The sequence below is a fragment of the Corvus cornix genome, chromosome 3, assembly GCF_000738735.6.
Source record: "Corvus cornix cornix isolate S_Up_H32 chromosome 3, ASM73873v5, whole genome shotgun sequence".
Lineage (NCBI taxonomy): Eukaryota > Metazoa > Chordata > Aves > Passeriformes > Corvidae > Corvus > Corvus cornix.
The window spans coordinates 104,084,943-104,103,268 of record NC_047056.1 but is presented as its reverse complement, the minus strand read 5'-3'; the positions used below and the strand labels follow the sequence as shown (position 1 = coordinate 104,103,268).

General features: G+C 36.1%; 1 protein-coding gene across 3 annotated transcripts in view; it reads left to right on the top strand.

Moving 5' to 3' along the window:
- The window catches only part of SMC6 (structural maintenance of chromosomes 6), a 39,613-nt gene that overhangs the window by 20,380 nt on the left and 907 nt on the right, over positions 1–18,326 (top strand). For all 3 annotated transcript variants that reach the window (XM_039568403.1, XM_010393289.4, XM_010393288.4), the window contains exons 14-27: positions 306–470; positions 1,182–1,360; positions 2,362–2,563; positions 2,683–2,797; positions 4,143–4,303; positions 5,298–5,433; positions 6,337–6,417; positions 7,090–7,260; positions 9,435–9,572; positions 10,323–10,468; positions 11,159–11,284; positions 13,579–13,684; positions 15,523–15,675; positions 17,372–17,469. In XM_039568403.1, the coding sequence (XP_039424337.1) occupies positions 306–470; positions 1,182–1,360; positions 2,362–2,563; positions 2,683–2,797; positions 4,143–4,303; positions 5,298–5,433; positions 6,337–6,417; positions 7,090–7,260; positions 9,435–9,572; positions 10,323–10,468; positions 11,159–11,284; positions 13,579–13,684; positions 15,523–15,675; positions 17,372–17,469 (1,977 nt within the window). The remainder of the gene's footprint in view (positions 1–305; positions 471–1,181; positions 1,361–2,361; positions 2,564–2,682; positions 2,798–4,142; positions 4,304–5,297; positions 5,434–6,336; positions 6,418–7,089; positions 7,261–9,434; positions 9,573–10,322; positions 10,469–11,158; positions 11,285–13,578; positions 13,685–15,522; positions 15,676–17,371; positions 17,470–18,326) is intronic.

Here is an 18,326-nt window from a genome sequence, read left to right as displayed (position 1 = left end):
CAATTGGGTAGCAAAAGTGTTTTGTTGGTTTTTTTTTTTTTTGTGTTAATAGACATTCTCTATCTTCCATGATAGTGCAAACCAAATATGTCTTAAACTAAATGCAATAGGAATGTAACTGGGAAGAGTTACATGTGATTAGAAAATTTTAAAAGAGAAAATAAAATGGGCATTATTTTTATGTAGATCTTGCAAGTTAACAGAATCTTAAATGTAACTGATGTGTAAATCTTCAAATAATAAAGTTCATGTCACTTCTAAATCATCAGTATGGTTTTAAAACATGGAAGTATGTTCTTTTCTAGTGCTAATCAGGTTTCAGAGCCTGAAAAATTGGAAAGACAAAGGAGAATTGCATACTTAAGGGAACAGTTAAAGGCATTCCATGATGAAGAAATAATGATTGATCAGCAGGTGGATCAGTTTCAGCAGGCTATATCTAAGTGTAGGGAAGAACATTCTAGACTCAAGTAAGTTATGCTTTTTGAATGTAATTGTTTACCTCTGTTTCAGGTTAGAGAGAATCCCTTCTTGTATGTATCGCTTCTTATGTACCTGTGATCCCTGAGGTATTAGGCTCCAGTTTCTTTTTCACATGATAGAGAATAGATACACTTAGGAGTAATTATTGCTTCTATAGTTGAGGCAGATTCACAGAGGTTTTGAGGCAAAGTGGTTCAAATACCAATTTAGCCCATACCCAAGATAGAAAAACAAAGGACTCTGACTTTGATTTGGAAACCTGAACAATGAGTACCAGAGGGGATTATGGCAATGTCATTTATTGTCTTAAAGAATGTGAGAATTCTTCCTTATTGCACCTGATGTATTAGTTTAAATGCCTTTTATCAATTATTGTAACTAATGCTTACTGTGTGTTTTGTTGAAGATCTTTGAAGACAGTGAAATTGAAGCACGTAATTAGAAATAAAATAAATTTACTATGATTTGTTAGAAATAAAGAAGTCTTGTAAAACTGTTGCAAAGTAGTAATTTTCTCTCTTGGATTTTTGTCTTACGTTTCTTGAAACTATAAAAGTATTGCATGTGTGTACCTAGCTTTTTATTGAACTACTGACATATCGATACACTATGCTATTAGTAACTGAAAAACAAGGCTTTATAATTATTTTAGTGCACTTAAGGCTCTATAACTACAGAAAAAAAATCTGTTATCTTAGGAGAGAAAACAGTGATGTGCAACAAGCACTGGATGCCAAGCAGAAACAGCTGAGAGACCTGAAGGACAGTAAAACAAATACTTTGAAAAGATTTGGACCCCATATACCAGCATTTCTTGAAGCAATTGAAATGGCCCATAAGCAAGGACGCTTTAAAAAGAAACCTCTTGGACCTTTAGGTAGGCATAACTGCTGAAACATATTTTCTCATGGGATTTTTTTGTATGGCTGCTAATGCAAATAGTGGTCTTTTAGGAAAACTTTGTTCTTTAAGGAGCTTCAGATGTACTTTTTTCTTCTGTACTTCCTGGACTATAGGTTTTATCCTGGTAGGTTATCTTTGTCATGCTACTGTCATGCACTCAGTAACGGGTACTGGCTTTCCCCATTTTCCAGCTGTTTTTGTTGAGGTATTTTACAATGGTAAACTTTCAGTGCATCCCTCTGACTCCCCCACACCCTCAAAGCATCAGACTACTGTGCTTTGACTGCTTGTTCCTCAAGCACTGTCCATGTCATGGACAGATTATGTTCGAAATGTCCAGTGGCTGACTTGTAGGTTTGTCAAACTTGAGATGTTTTGTGTGGGGCAACTCAAGACAGACCCAATTGAGATTTTCTTGGAAAGGTGGCTTTTATTTGTCTTTTGTCCAGCTCTGACAGTGGCTGCTATTTTCAGTTTGTGAATGGAAGGAAAGGTTTCAGCATATTCTGGATGTAAAGTACACAGCATTTACTACAGGGTAGGAATGTGCCAACACGTGCTACTGAAGACAGGTGATATAATGGAAATCTTCATGTCTGTTTTATTTTCAGTATAGTTGTTCCACTGCCTTCATCCTTAAAGAACTAAATTGTTGATAAGCTATCTTTGCCCTGATACAATTCTGCTAAGCTGCCGTAAAATTGGTACCCTAATGGAAGAAAATATAGGCCTCCAACCATGTGTAGGTGTCTCTAGGCAGAGAAATTATATGTTTGTGTTCTCAGGTCTGTTGTAGAGTCTTTTAACTTACAGTCAACTTCTTAATTTTTTTTCTACCTGTAAGAAAGGTTTACTTTAGACTCTTAGAAAAACCTGCAATGCAACAAAACAAGTACCTTGAGTGGTAAAAGTGCTCTACTGAATGTTTTGTCATGGAACACAGCACCTAAAGCCTTGCCTCTTATGTTTATTTAGGTGCTTTGATTCATCCAAAAGATCCTGAACTGATCTTGGCTATCGAATCCTGTTTAAAAGGCCTACTTCAAGCATTTTGCTGTGATAATCATAGTGATGAAAGAACTCTTCAGTTTCTGATGTCAAAATATTTTGCCCGTGGACATAGACCTCAAATAATTGTAAATAAATTTCAGAATAAAATTTATGATACTAGTCAGAGGTAAGTTATGTTTTGAATTGTATTGCGTAGTCTTGATGGTTGAAAAGAACTATTTGTAAATTTTTTTGTTTTGGAGAATCTCATGTGAGTTTTATGAATGGTGTTTTTTTTTTCTTCAGAGCTGTTCGTCATCCAGAATTCCCATCAGTTCTGACAGCTTTGGAAATAGATGATCCAGTGGTTGCCAATTGTTTGATTGATATGAGGGGTATAGAAACAATCCTGCTGATTAAAGTAAGGCTTTATGCTCCCTGCTGATCTTTAAAGAAACATGTGGAGCATATATGACACCTTCAATGGTAGTGTCTGTAATGGATAAAAGAAATAGAGTGAGTTTCGCTCTGCTCTTTGCCCAATGTGTTTTAGGACCTTTCCTGTTTGTTTCTGGATTGTTTGCCACTACCTTTCTGGGCCTCTAGTGGTTTCGTTTCCCAGTCTAGATAGTCCATGTGTGTGTAATCAGCCTCCTGACTGCTGGCTCTCTCTCATGTCTCTGTTAATTGGTGGGTTCAGGATGTGTCAGTTTTGGGTAGTCTGGGTGTTAGCAAAATTTGCAAACAGCCCCTACCGGTCATACCTAGCAGCTGGTAGCCAAGTTTTCTGACACTATCTGATTTCTGATCTTAATTGATTTTTGATTTTTTGTTAGTACTGAAGATACCAGCTCCTGCAGATAAGATTACAGGTAAAATGTTCAAAGATAAAAATAAGGTGTATATGTTTTTATACAGAGAAGGCAGGGTATTGTCTAAGCAAGCAGAACTAATGATGCTTACTTTTTGTGAATTTTATTTTTCTCCAAAATCTCTTGTTCCAGTTTATCCTCTGACATTCTTACTGGAAAGAGGCAGTTCATGCTCTGTCTAATGCAGAGCTGACTGTTTATCAAGCATGGCTGTCACTGAATGGGTTACATAACAGCTGAATTCATAGGCTTTTCTCATGGCAGGAATGTCAGGATCGTTCTTCCCCCTCTGCCTGAACTAAGCAGTGATTTTCATAATGTTACTGTCTTTGAGCCCTACCTGAACAATTTCAACTGAATCTGAAAGAGGTATTCTGTGGAAAAATTGATACTTTGGAATGGATAACATAGTTACCTTGGACAAAGCCACTTGTGACCACTTAGTCTGGCACTGTCAGTGTTGGGGGTTTTTTACCAATATGTTTCCCTGAACTTTAACTGAATAGTGTTTGATGTACTTCATACCTTGCTTTGGAAGCTTGTTTCCTGTATGTTTATTCTGATTTTGACAGTTGAATATACCTGTGCCTAGTAGCCTTCTGGTTAGTGATTTTTTTTCCGCAAGGCAAATTATAAGGGACTGATTAGACTACAGACTTCACAACTAAATGACCAACTAAACTTAGTGAGTTCTTGAGAACATAAGTGTCTTACACAACTAAGAAAAGTAGATTCTTGACATTATAGATGATTTTCACATTCTTTCATTACTGTATTTCTTTTCATTTAGAAATGGAATTATTTCTGGGTGAAAACAACTAGACAACTTTTGAATTCTTATCTTTAATTATGGTTGCTTTTCTGCTGGTACTATAAGGCCCTTGTGTTTTTCAGAATAGCCGTAAGGCTCGTGAAGTCATGCAGTGCAATCAGCCCCCAAAAAACTGCAGAGAAGCTTTCACTGCTGAAGGTGATCAAGTGTTTGAAAGACGCTATTACTCTTCCAGTTTTGTTAGACCCAGGTTCCTAAGTCAAGATGTTGAAGCAGAAATCAGGTTAGCATCTTGCAATGTTGTGTTTGTAAAAAGTGCACTTGTTGGCATGAATAGTGGAACTGCTTATTTGTCTAGTTGCATTTACACTACTCTAGTCTCTCAGTTTTCTTTCTGAGATTTACACTTCCTTTTTTGAGAACTCCAGAAAATCTCTTAATTTCAGTGCCTTTCTGTGACAGGGACAAACTTTCATTGTATCTAGTTAGCTTGTGGCATGTAGATCTTAGTCACCAAGTAGGGATTTTCTGTGCTCAATGCTCGATGAAATCCAGCTACTTTCTTTTTTAGTTTATGCTTGGTGAAAAAGAGTATGGAGTCAAAGCTGTTTCTTTAAAAATACAATACTTGAACAGTGGTGTCATAGTTTACTGCAAGGGAAGCCTGACTATTCAAACCGAAGTTGTTAGCACACATCCTCCTCCTACTGGTTTCAAACTTTGCATCTGTATTTCCTCAGGCTTTTGATTTCATTCATGGTAGGTATCCCTGAGAATTCCCTCACCTTTTATAATTTTAGGGCTTTTTTCTCTACTTGCTTTCAAAATGGCAGATAAAAAGCAAAATGCACTTCAAAGATTACAAACTTGAACTGTCACCAAGGAAATTCATGACAGTAGAATACGTTCATTTTGAGGCCCAGATTATATTAGAGACATACTAAGTAATTTTAGTATTAATAGCTGATAGTATAAACTGAATTGAATGTTAAAGTTTATTTCTATAAACTCAAAAGTTTTAAATATGTCAGTTAAGTGTACGTGGTTCATGTCAATATATAATGAACTTCACTCAAAGATTATTTTAACTTTCAAAGTGTTACAGGCATTCCATTACCAATTTTGCTATGGGGGAATGATGTAGGCTAGTTAAAAAGGAGTACATTTTTACCCTTTGTCTTGTCATGCATGTAATTTCTATTTGTGTATTTCTGTATGTGTGTCACAAATAATATCTGTGTAGTATGTAATATCTCAATATCACTTTGTTTATAAAGTCACTTGGATGGAGAAATTGAAAACAAAAGGGCACAGTTGACAGCATCTCAGCAACGTTTATATTCCATTGAAAATGAGATTAGGCAAAATGAAGATCATCTCTATGGTCATCGACGACACCAAAAACAGCTACAGGTAAAAATAGGTACAGTGTTAGTTCGTAGAAACTCCTCAGTCTTTCCCTATTTTACTTTGACTTCTGCAATCTGTTTGGAATGCCTGATAGTTTTTAATGTTTGTCCTTACTTTTGTTGTTTGCTTTCGTGTTATTTATTTTTGTAGTATACTCTTACAATTGAGGACAGAATGATAGAGACCACATCAATCCTAGCATATGCTGTTGTTTCTGTTTGGTATCTTTCTCTCACCTTGTGCTAAATCTTACTAATTTCTACTGCTTTTTTTGACACTAGTAGTAAGTTGTTGCACAGAAGAGACACTTGCATCATGAAATGCTTTCCCTCCTTTATTTCTGTTGAGCCTTGCCTCTTCATTCCCAGAATCTTGTTTATCTTCATGCTCTTCCAGTATATTCTTAACCAATCTTGATATGCTGAATATTTCTTCGTTAAGTATTCTTAATTTCTTTATAAACCACTTTACAACTGTTAGCCTCCTTTCTGTGGTCTCTGGTATATATATTTGTGGTGGGCAGTGGTGCTCCAGGTAGACAGTGTAAGCTAATACATACTATATAAGGTTATATTCAGTCAATTACAAGTAAGAAGCAGCAAAAAACCTGGCATGTGGTCTGAAATGCAGAAGATAAATATGAGAAGAAAAAATAAAATGTATTTTATTCAATTGACATTTCGAATGGAAATACAGCAACTTAATTCATTAAAGTGCATGACTTTCAGAGGAAGTTATAGCTTATGAAAATGAATTCCATAGGTGGGTGTGAAGAGTTGTGTCTCGTTAGTCATGAACAAAACTAAAAAATACAAGTATCTTCTTTCCTGTGATGACCTAAATGAACAAATGTGAACTTTTCTCTTTAGTTAAGCTTCAGAACATGTATTTTCTTTTTCTTCTCAGATAAAAGTAAGAACAGCAAATGCAGAAATAGCAGATCTTGAAAACATAGAAGAACACCAGTCAGCAGACGTCCATATATTAGTAAGAATAGATTATCCAATTATGTCTAATCAGCATATGAAATAATGTCTTTTAATGTTAGCAATGTTTTGAAATAAGCAAGGTTGAATAGTGAAGAATGTAACACTATCCATAATTCTAAACATTTCTGTAAATGGAATGATTTTATTTATTTGTAGTGTTTATTTATTTGTATTTGATTTAATTAGTGATTTAAGTGATTTAAAAAAATTTTCCCCAGGTTTTGCAATATTTTTCTTTTTGAATCAGAAAGTATTTATGATGATAATTCATTAGGAATGGTGTCATTTTCTAGGAGACAACCACAATCCACTTATTCTTCCTGAATTCCATTGTGTATTGGATGTATATGGGCCACAAATCCAGAGGGAAGTTACCTTGTTCTTTTTCAGTCTTTTCATCACAACTCCCAAATAAAATCCTCTTAATTTTCAGTCACATAAATATGAAGTTTCACTTTTATTTTGCAGTTTGATTTAGATCCTACAAGATCTATAAGTCTCTCCTTTGGGCTTTAGTGACAATTACATTGAGCTGCTCCTATTCTTAGTAGAGTTATAGAGTACTTCATGTAATACCGTACCCTAACAGTGATAGTAAAACAAAAATCTGGTACAGTAGTTTACAAATGTGTCTCCTTTTATTATTCTTAACTTTAATACATTTTGACAGCAAGATGAAGTTGAAGAAAATAAGAGTAGGATGGAATCTGTAAAACAAGACATGCAGCTGCAAAGCAGAAAAATGGAAGAACTGGAAAATAATCTCCAAGCAGCTGAAAAACAATTAGAAGAAGTGAAAGAAAAAATTCATCAAGTAGAAGAAATTGCTGGCCCAATTAAGGTAACAATAATTTCATATTGTATTTTTGATTTGTTTCATTTGTGTGTCAAGGTGAATGAGGTTAAGAAGAAGTGAGGCAGGAGAAAGGAACTTGCTGTTTCCTGATACACTTAAGGTCTACCTATAAAATGGAAATGGAGAATTTCATCTAATGCATATTGGAAAATAAGCTTGGCAATATTTTGAAGGTGATATTGATTGTTAAGTGTAGTCACTGTAGTATTTTATGTTTAAAGAGAGTTCATCTCCAGGTATCTTTAGTCATGGACTGAAAAGGAAGGAAAAACAGTTTCCTTTACTTTCCTTTCTCGTGCATCACATTTGTTGTTTTTACTTGTTTGTTTCTAAGAAACCTTGGCTAAGAATGTTCATAACTGTTCATTTCTCAAAATAGCATTTGAAGTTCTATATGAAGTGGTTGTTATTCTATGAAGTTACGTAATCACAGAAGGTACCAGTACGTAGTTTTAATTATTCAAGACTACAGAAGGCACCTGGAAATGGCAGAGAAATAGCAAGACTTAAGATAAATAGCAGAATGGTGACATGCAAAATTTGGTATTGGCAAAAGGAAGACAGTCTCACATTGGCAAGAAGAACTCATAGTTTGAACATAGAAAACAGAAATAAGAGTCCAGGATGTTTATAGTATTGTAAACTTCTAGAATGATGAAATGAAGAAAAAAGATATGGGAATCTCTTACATGTCTCACTTAAACTGTATATTGCTATGTAGTCAGCCCAAACTAAAAGAGCAAACAAAAAGAGTAATTAAATAGGTCAGGAAAGCAACAGATGAATGTGTTAGTTCTAATGTATCTTATATGGAAGTTCTAGAGATAATAATCTATTTTAAAACAACCACTGTGCAAGGAAAGAGAATAGATTATTCAGAATATGAAAACATTATTGCTTGTTATTTAGAGTACTGAACACAATCGAGGGCAGCACTGAAATTTCTGAAAAGGTTTTAAATCAGATGTGTTAAGTGTTCTACAGTTGTTTAATGAGCTGCTGATACACATCAATTTGTGGTTTTAATATAGGATTAGAAAAAAGTAAGAGCATCTGTTACTGTTGGTGATTTTTGGTTTTCTTGTTTGTTGTTTTGGGGGTTTTGAGGTTTTTTTTGTTGGGTTTTTTTCTGTTTGATTTGGTGGTTTTTATTTTCCTTTGTTGATAATGCCTTTTCCTGGTCTTAAAATCAAGAGGCATACACGGTTAGATGGGGAAAAGAGATTTTACCTTGGTATTTATTTTTAAGGATCCTTAGGTGTACATGTCCATGTCATATGCATCGAGATGCACCCCGCCGAGTCTATCTCTCTCTTTCCCTGTGTCTCTGTGTCTCTCTTCCTCCCCCCCAACATTGGGTATAACATTATAGGTTTTACTAATTAGCATATCTATCAAAGATTCCCCAATGAGAGGCTCAAGTGAGCCCCCCTCCCCAAGGAACCTTCCCCTGGATGGTTCTATCTTGGTTTACAGAATATGTTCTGGAGAGGACCTTGGGGTCTGGGGCACACTGATCCCTAGCTACGAAGCTTCTAAAATGTTTAGTCTCTTAGCTTGACAAACAAGTCCAAGAATGTAGGCAAAAAGCACCAGGAATACAGAAGTTGTAAAAGGTATAACAGGTATAAAAGAAAAGGCAAAAATCTTCATGGCATCATTTAGACAAGCCATCTAGTTGACAGGGATGAGGAAGAAAATTATGTCCTAATTCGTGTCATTCTTTATACCTCTTTGCTTCTCTGGAAAGATACATCACTTCAATACTATCAATACTTACACAGTATAGAGATTGGTGGTGAAGGGTCTGGAGCACAGTTCCTGTGAGGAGCAGCTGAGGGAGCTGGAGCTGTTTAGCCTGGAGAAAAGGAGGCTCAGCGGGGGTCTTACCAGTCTCTACAACTACCTGAAAAGAGGTTGTAGTAAGGTTAGGGCTTAGTCTCTTCTCCCAGACGACAAGTGACAGGAGGAGAGGAATGAATTGTCAGAATTGAGCATAGACTTTCTCAATAAACTGCTGTTAAGAATCCCAGACTCTAGGAGGATTAGTGTTACTGAAAGCAAGCTAAGTTAGAGCAACCTGTGGTATGTCAGTAAACACTAGAGAGATTCTCAGGAATCCACCCCAACCAGCTCACATCGTGATTTGTTCCAAACAGGCTGAATTAAACCAGGCTGAGTCAGAAGTGGAAAACAGTAAACGGCGTTTGCAGCACTATGAAGACAAACAGAGAGAGCACGTGGCTTGCATAAATAAGCACAAAGATTTGCTAGTTGCCAAAGGAAATGAATTAGAGGTACGTGTGGTGGAGGGTTTTTTTAGCTATTGAAGTCAGATGGTCCTGATTCTTCTAATATTTAATAATAATTCATTCCACTTGTATAACATACAGACCGTATTAATATACTCAGCTACAGTGAGTATTCTCTCAGCTGTGTTTGACTATGTAAAGCAAGTAAAGTAATTTTGTGTAAGTGAATTGAGGCCTCTTTTTTTCTGACAGGACACCATTTCTGTCTTGACAGATAAATTAGGGTTCATCCATCTAGGACCATTTCTTCCATCTTTTGCAATGAGAAAATTAAAATTAGTTAAAATTTTGGGTTTAAGCTAAATTGAACAATATTGTTTTGGTTTCTTGGATGGTAGGTTTTTCCTTGTACAGACCCCATATCTGATCTTTTGAAGACTTACCCAATCAAGCTTTATTAACCAACTCTGAAATCACATCTGCAAAGACTTTTGGAAGACTGCCCTATTTAAATATGGTGATTTTGGTTCCTTATTTATCTGCGTTAGCTACATAACTGTGATTGTATAAAAATCTTGAATATTTCAGTTCTTGGCACTGAAATAACTACCCATGTATAAGTGTTGTCAATAAAATTGTTAACTGGGTTTGCTGTAATGAAAACAGAAAGAACAACACAAAAATGCTGTTCTTGCTTGTAGTCCATGTTCTTCTGTAGCATAAAATATTTGTTGTGAAGACTAAACAGATTTTTGAAAAATATGACAATTCTTTGAGTTTCAAACATTCCTTTAGGAAAAAATGGCAAAAGCAAGGCAAATCTTCTCAGAGCGCATCATGGTCACCAGAACTGTTAAAAGTCTCGATGCAGAAATGAATCGCTTGAGAGAGAAGATAAATTCAGAAAGCAGTCACCGTGGAAACAGAGAAGAAATAATACAGTAAGTCATCTTTACTGTCTAAAACAGTTCAGGTAGGTTGGGAAAGAGAGGGGAAAGAAGAGTTTTCTTACTGACTCACTATGTATTTATGTGTGTTTTTAGTACTTAAGCTATGTATGAAGGTGTGGAAATGTGTTGTACTAATCCTCAGCCAACCAGTACTGAACAGATTTAGGAGTCCTGAAACACCTTCCAGTGATTTTAAGCAGCATCTGTGCTATGTATATGATGTTACCAATAATCAGATACTCTCTTGAAGTATCCCAGTTATGACTACACAAATTTAACTTGCCATTGTTTTGTGATGCATTGAGTATTAAGCATAATTCTAGTTTGAATAACTAATGCACACGTTAGGCAGTTCCTTGAGGTTTTGACTTCAGTGGATGTCAAGGAAGCACTCCCCTCAGATATTTGTGAACATGGGGAATCTGGTCATTCATTCTCCTTGGTGAAAGAGTTTATTTTCAAAAGAATTATAAATAGAATTAAGATTTAATTTTTGTCCACATTTTAATTGTCAGCAGTGTCTTACTTGACTCATCAAATGCTTTTAGCTTTAACATAAATCATCACAAGAAAGTTTTCATTTGAATATTTTGATTATCAAAATTATTCTCAGCATTTACAACAATAGCTCAGTTTTAATGTAATGCATATGGCTCCTAACTTTTCTGTTAATTAAAACAGGCAATTTCGTTATGCAAGGGAAAGATACGAGGATGCAAGCAATAAAGTAAAGAATTTGAAGAGATTTATTGCAGTGCTGGATGAAGTAATGACAGAGAGGCTCAAAGTGTATCGTCAATTCTTAAGGTGGGTTTAAGGCTGTGTTCACAACAATCTTTTTAACCTAAGCTTGCTCCCAGTTTCAATATTACCGTGCCTGGCAGTTTAGAGGCAGCCTGGACTGACAGCTGGAAAAGCAGTGTGGTGTATTTTGCTTCAACCCAAAGGCCTCAATTGTGTTGCCTTCATCCAAGGCAGTTGTGTTTGAGTGCTGGTTTTGGTCAGTAAAATACCAGCAACATACATGGACTTGAAATAATCTGGGCTGTTACTCATTTTAATTGATTATAATTAGTGGTGCTAAGCTCCTATAATTTCATTGTGGGCCAAATACTTTTCCTCCGCCCTATGATGAAAAAAATTTGAAGATCCTGATTCAGATTCTGTAATTCGACATCTTCTTCTCCATTAGTGGGTGTACACCCCTTCTGTCTTGCTTCAGTCCCTTAGTATCCTATACCTATCCATGAAGATTTTGTTGTTGCCTTCCTTCAGAAGGACTGGTCTGTTTTCTATTGCAGCACTTTATTATTTCCTTTAACAGAAATTGCAGGATATTTTGATTGTCTCTGCTTTTTGTACTTTTTGATGTGCATTTGGGGGAGGTCCCAGTATGATCGTGACAAATGGTAATGATGAGGAGAATCCCAACCTTTGCAGATAGAAGTACAGATATAATAGTGGGCAAGATTTACCTTCCAAATCCAATGCTTGCCTTTTGGTTCCCACATATGTCACATTGAATCTTAGTCCTAGTGGCCAAGTTTAAGAATGAATTCCACCTTCGGACATGTTAAAGAACCATAGTTCTTTCTTGAAGGAACTGTCGTGTATGGTCTAGGATATGCTAGAATTGAGGGGGAGGGGGGTGGACAGAGAAATTAATACACAATATTCTTTAATTCCCAGAATCTAGTAAAGGCCATGCCAACTTGTTACTGTGCACTCCTAGTACTGAATAGGGAAGCAGTGGAATGTGGTAATTTTCTGTTGAGGCTCTGTAGAAAGCTCCCACTTGTTACAACCCACCCCAGAAGGCGAGGGTAGCCTAGGTTCTTGTTGATAGATACCTTGGGGCACATTGGAGTGAAACAACACTGAACTGGTGTTTGTCTGTATATATCTCTATATATATATGTAGCATTTATTTTTAGAAAAATTTGGTTGCATGGCAAAAAACGGGTATATAGCCATTTTGGTTGTTGCAATCCATAGTATTATGACAACATAAAAGCATAAAAATATTGCTTAAGAAAATGTATAAGAAAGAGAAGGAAAGGATAAGAACAGGAAGATCACCCAACCCATAGGCTTTACAACAAGATTTGGTTTTTGCAACTTCAGTGTTGGTTGAAGCTGCTGTTACAGATTGGGTCTGTCAGATGGTGAAAGAAATGCCCAGAACACAGACTGTCTTGGGTTTATATTCACCCAGGCTCAGCTGGGAATGTCCAGATACCTCCCCTGGGGTGGGGAGTTTCAGACTGGATGATGTAGTGTTGTGGATCACAGGGCACTTTGGGAGTCTTTGACACCTTCTAGGATGATACAGCTGTCTATGATGTCAGTGCAGTTGAGTCCAGTATGGCCCATCAGCAGAGATTAACCACCTTCAGGCTACTGTGGATGGCCCAGTACTTCTGGCAGGGAAGTAATCACAGCTGAGTTCACCTGAGTAAGGACAAAAAGACAGGACCCGCCTCCAGGATTTGCCTCTTTCCTTACCTCCTTCAACACCAGCTGTAGCCTGAGGTGGGCTGTACTTGCCCTCTGGGTACTTTGCACATCAGCAGCTTGGCCCCTGAATGTTTGAACCATCAGCATCTGAGTCTCTCTTCCAGTATCACTTGTGGATACATTCTTCTCCCCACACCTGGGTTGGCTGGACAATATTATCCCCTTTATCTTATCTCAGGTTCCCATCACAGTTTGAATTCCTGTTAGTAGGTATACTTGGGCTTTGGTGGTCGCACATGAACAGCTGTTTCTCTGCAATTTGCTACAGTGGGCAAAAGTCCTTCCAGTGATTGTAGGAATGTTTAAACTGTTGACCATTTCAGTCTCTCACACCAATCTGTTAAAATAAAATTTTAGAAAATTCAAAGCTGTACATCTGGATTTCTTACATTCTTACTTTGTGTCAGTGATTCTCTCCAGTATGTTTAATGTCACCCACTTGAGAGCATAATTGATTTTGGGAGAATGTCGTTAGTGGAGCAGGGCTTAATACTTAATGATGTGGGACTGTTGATGAAAACCTGTTGTTGCTTTTTCATGTATTTTTAATCTTGCTGCCCTAATGTTTATTTGCTTGATTTAAGGAGCCTTTCTATGCAATGCAAACTCCATTTTGAGCACTTACTACGTGTTCGAGGTTGCTCTGGAAATATAATTTTTGATCACAAGAATGAGACACTTTCCATAACAGTAAGTTATTTTATATTACTTCAATTACCATAATACATAATGAATTATTATTTGTTTTAGTCTCAGATGCTAGAAATGCATTGCAAATGATAGAATAATTCCCTCTCCAAAATGTGATAGCTTAATTGTAGTGTTACAAATATTCTGATCAAGTAATCAATCATATGAAAGAGTTAGTTATGATTACAAGTAGAAAATTGTGAAGTATAAGGTATAGAAATGTTAGGAGTGTTGTGTTTGAAATATGCAACCACAGGAACCTCACCAAGAAGTTACTGGACTTCCTATGTTTTGGTCAAGACATTATGGAGACCATCATGCCCACCAGTTATGCTGGTTGGAAACCCCCCTACCCTTCCCATCTTGGTTTGAATGTCAAGGATTCCAATCGGTGGACCACAGTAGAGATGACCAATGATTGTTTTAGGATAAGAATATTGATGAAGTTATATGACTAACAAAACCAGTCATTGTAAAGGTTAAATTTAAGGAGCAGGCATATTATGCATAGTATGTAAAAGTACTTACGTAACAATGATTCAGAAGAAAAAGTATATAAAAATGGCTGGATTTCATCTGTTGAGCAGAACACATTGGAGGAGTTTCCAAAAGCCTGAACGAAGAAGTGTCTGCTTATTCACATCAAATCAGTGTTGGATAAGTTTCTTTTGTCCTGTTTGGTGACAGTAGGATGTTGTTGAAAACAAGGAAGAACAGAAACATTGCCATTTTAAATGGGCAGGTTGCTAGATTACAAAGAAAAAATGTGGGTTGTTGTTTTATGCCAATAATAAGAACTTAAGTAGTGAGTCATCCTAGTCAGTCTTTCAAAATAACTCACTCCTGTTTCATTGATAGGAAGTTCACCAGTATTTGTGTGATTGTATAGTGGCTCTAGCTGTTATTTGAACAACTTTATGCATGAAAGTTTCGATACGGTTTTTTTCTGTGTACCTTTTAACACACATCCCAAAAAGTTTTGTCATGGATTTATTAGCTTTTTTTCTGTGGGAGACTTCGTTTTAGGGATTAAGAGGAAAAATGTGCAGTGACAACATAAATACATGTTGCAGTCCTAACTAGACAGGTGAAGCATATGTATCTGAAGAACTAAATTCAGTCCATAAAATATCAAGTCATTACTTGACTTTATCAGAATATATTTTTTTTAACAGCTGATGTCTCAGGTATCTCACAGCAAGGATCTGTATTTAGTCAAGGAATGTAAGTTGTAAAAAGAAAACGGTTCCCTGCAAAAAAAGATCCCTCTTCAAAATAATCCTTATTTGCCTGCTTAACTTGTTAAAGGTAATGTAATTAGCAGGGCAAGAAAATGCCCAAGTTGCATGTTACAGAAGGAGTACCACAAGATGTCATCATAATCAATGTAACCAAATGGCTGTTCACAATGTTTCATGTATTCCACATAAAAAAATCTCTTCCTCCTTTAAAATTCTGCTGTAAATCAATCACCTGCTTTTTTACTGTAGCTGGTAACCACTGGATTTTACTGTAATGTAACTACACTGGTTGACATTTATTAAACATCATTTAAGAGCTATTGAAAATAGAGATTTGTATAACAAAACACTGACAGAGTCATTCAATCTGTTCAGTGTGTATGACTGTGATAGAGGAAGTTTCAGTCATCCTAGAAATGTGTTACTAAATGGTTAGGAGCCATTGCATTCCGGAATGGCAGTTGCAGTGAAATGCAGAAAATGGTTTTCAAGTGATCTCTATCTGTTCATTTCTAATGTGTTTGCTGTTAGAATTATGATTCTGTTAGTATGGCTTCATCTCAGATATAAAAATTGCTCCAATATTTTTATTTCAAGGTTCAGCCTCGAGAAGAAGAAAAAGCTTCCCGTAGTGATCTGAGATCCCTATCAGGAGGTGAACGTTCCTTCTCCACAGTTTGTTTCATTCTTTCTCTGTGGAACATTTCTGAATCTCCTTTCAGATGCATGGATGAATTTGATGTCTACATGGTATAGTTTAAACTTAAAACTACGTCTCCCATTCTGATGTGTATAAATTAGTGAAATCGTTGGGTTGTTACTTGATTTGCTTAGATTTAAAACCACTGTAGTTAACTGTAAAGTATAAAAAGCCCCCAAACCAAAATCAAAATCCCCAAAACAAAATCTGTTAGGGATCTTGTTGACTTTGGTGACTTTTGAAGCTTATTTTGTCTCTGAAGTTGGTAGGGAGAAATAGGAGCATTTCTGTTAATTTACGTGCTCAAACCTTTGTTCAGCACAAAAATAATAAATCAGCTATTACTGTGTTTGTCAGAGGTTGACTCTGCATATTGCTGTGACAGTCTGGGCTTGGCATGTGCTTTGATTTCTGCCAATTTTGAGATCATTGTGGGGTTTTTTCAGAGCAAATGCAGCAATTGAGTTCACTGTTGCTACTCATTTTATAGAAACAGACTTCAGCTAGTAGCATGTTTCCAAGATGCTGAAATGCAGAATAATGAACAATAAATACTAAGGTTATCTAAAACTGATAAATAATACCTTTGTGTACAGCTTCCCTGTACAGGCCACTAACCCATTCTGAAATTTATTTTCTTTTTTTTTTTAAGATTTATTTCCTACTTATTAATATGCAGGGTGGTACGAGTTTGAGAAAACATTTATTTCTATGAGACAAAGATTTGATACTGGCTTATTTAATTTTGCCTCACTGTCCCTTCCTCATCAATCATTTATTTGCTAGGATTCACCTAAAGGGAACAAAGATAATATAGTTTATATTAAAGAATTGCAAAAAGGACAGTAGGTAGTGAAGGTAGTGAAGCAGTCATTTTTCAGCCGACTTTCAAATCATAGATCCTCTTTTAAAAAAAGTTAGTTGTGAAGAAATTTACCCATCTTTCCTGAAAAGGGTGGATACTCAGAACTGTAGGCCTTGCAAAGAACTTGCATGCCATCTGTTCCATAAATAATTCCACACAATTTGTCTGTCCACCGCAGTGCCAGTAAGTGCAGCCTTACTGTCCACACGTTCTGTAGTTACTCTTGGCGTAATCACAGATCCCCACCACACGAGGACTCCACGGTGTATTTTTGTGGGAGATCTCTGGTTTCATGAGGAACACTGCACAGCATCAGAACTTTGTTAGTCCTTGCTAATAAAAGCTTCCTGTTGCACATCCTTCTCAGTAAGCCTAATGCATAAGGTTACATTCAAAATAGCAATAATGATAGTAACAGTAATAATCCTAATAAAAACAAGCTCCATGATATCATAGCAGAGGTTTCATGGAGCCCCTAAATTCTTTCAGGTGATTTTTGAGTCAGGATTTTACAGGAAACATTATTCTGCTAAAATAAGTTCATCTCAGCATACTCAGTAAAGAAGTACTGTATGTACATCAAAGCTGATAGAAAAACACTGTGAGTAGATGAGTGTGTGATTGTTCTGATAGGAGCCTTCCATTGCCCATGTATACTTAAAAGTACAGTTTAAGAATTTCCTAGACTATAATTTGTAGCCTTTAGAATTTAACCCTTATGTTTACCCAGTTTTTCTTAGCTTTTATTAGTATTATTTGGTTATTTTTCTGTAGCTAACCTTGACTGTATAGCAATTAATTTTGGTAGGTTTTCTAGAATCATATTTTCTAGTGTATTTATTGCTGTCAGTATCACTACCTGGCAAATGTTTTGTCTTTAGGACATGGTTAACAGAAGAATTGCCATTGACATGATTCTGGAGAGGGCTGACTTTCAGAGGCATCGACAGTTCATTTTGTTCACCCCCCTGACCATGAGGTAATACTGTGTTTTATTTCAGGATACAAGAATTGCAAGGGAGTTCTCTTGCAAGGAGTGTAACTTGAAAAAGTTAAGTACGAGGAGAAAGAAATTCTGCTGTTTGTAGCAGTAGAACATAAACAATTAAGTAGTTAATTACTGATGGTTCTGTGAATTTAAAGGATTTTTTAAATAGGTTTTTTTTTACCCTTGCTTACATTATTGTAATTCAGTGGGACTTGAATCAGTTTATCTGAAATAAAACAACATTTTGAAATGTTTTATTTTGTTAAACAGGAGCTTCTTAGCTTAGAGCCCTGTATGTCCCTTTCCCCTTCCAAATATAACAAAAGACTTAGAATTTTTTTCTATTAATGCTACAATACTTGCAAGGTGTTTGTCTTTTGAGTTGATTTTATTTTATTGATTTTAATATTGCCGATCTAGAGACTCATAACTTGCACCATTTTTTGAACATTTGATGTAGTGGTTCAAAATTCTTTCAAAACCCCCATATAAATCCCTGGTAGAGCCACTCCCAGCTTAAGGGGACAGTCATGTGTCTAACCTTGTGCAGCCAGCTCCTCTCTATTAACCCAGTAACCAGTGAAGTCTGAAGAGGGTAATTAAAGCAGTCTTCAAAATGAACTTGACTGATTTATTCCTAATTGTCTTCCCTCACTACAGTATATAAAAAGGAGAGTAGTGGTATCTGTTGTTACTTCAGTGGAAATGATTCTTTGGAGATTTTCTGAAACCGATAAACATACAGGACTTTTTGTATGGCTACTGTTGAAAAATTTAATAATTCAAGTTCAGTTTGGTTTTGTTATATTGTTACATGTTTCATGTTCAGCAAACACTTAATTTAACAA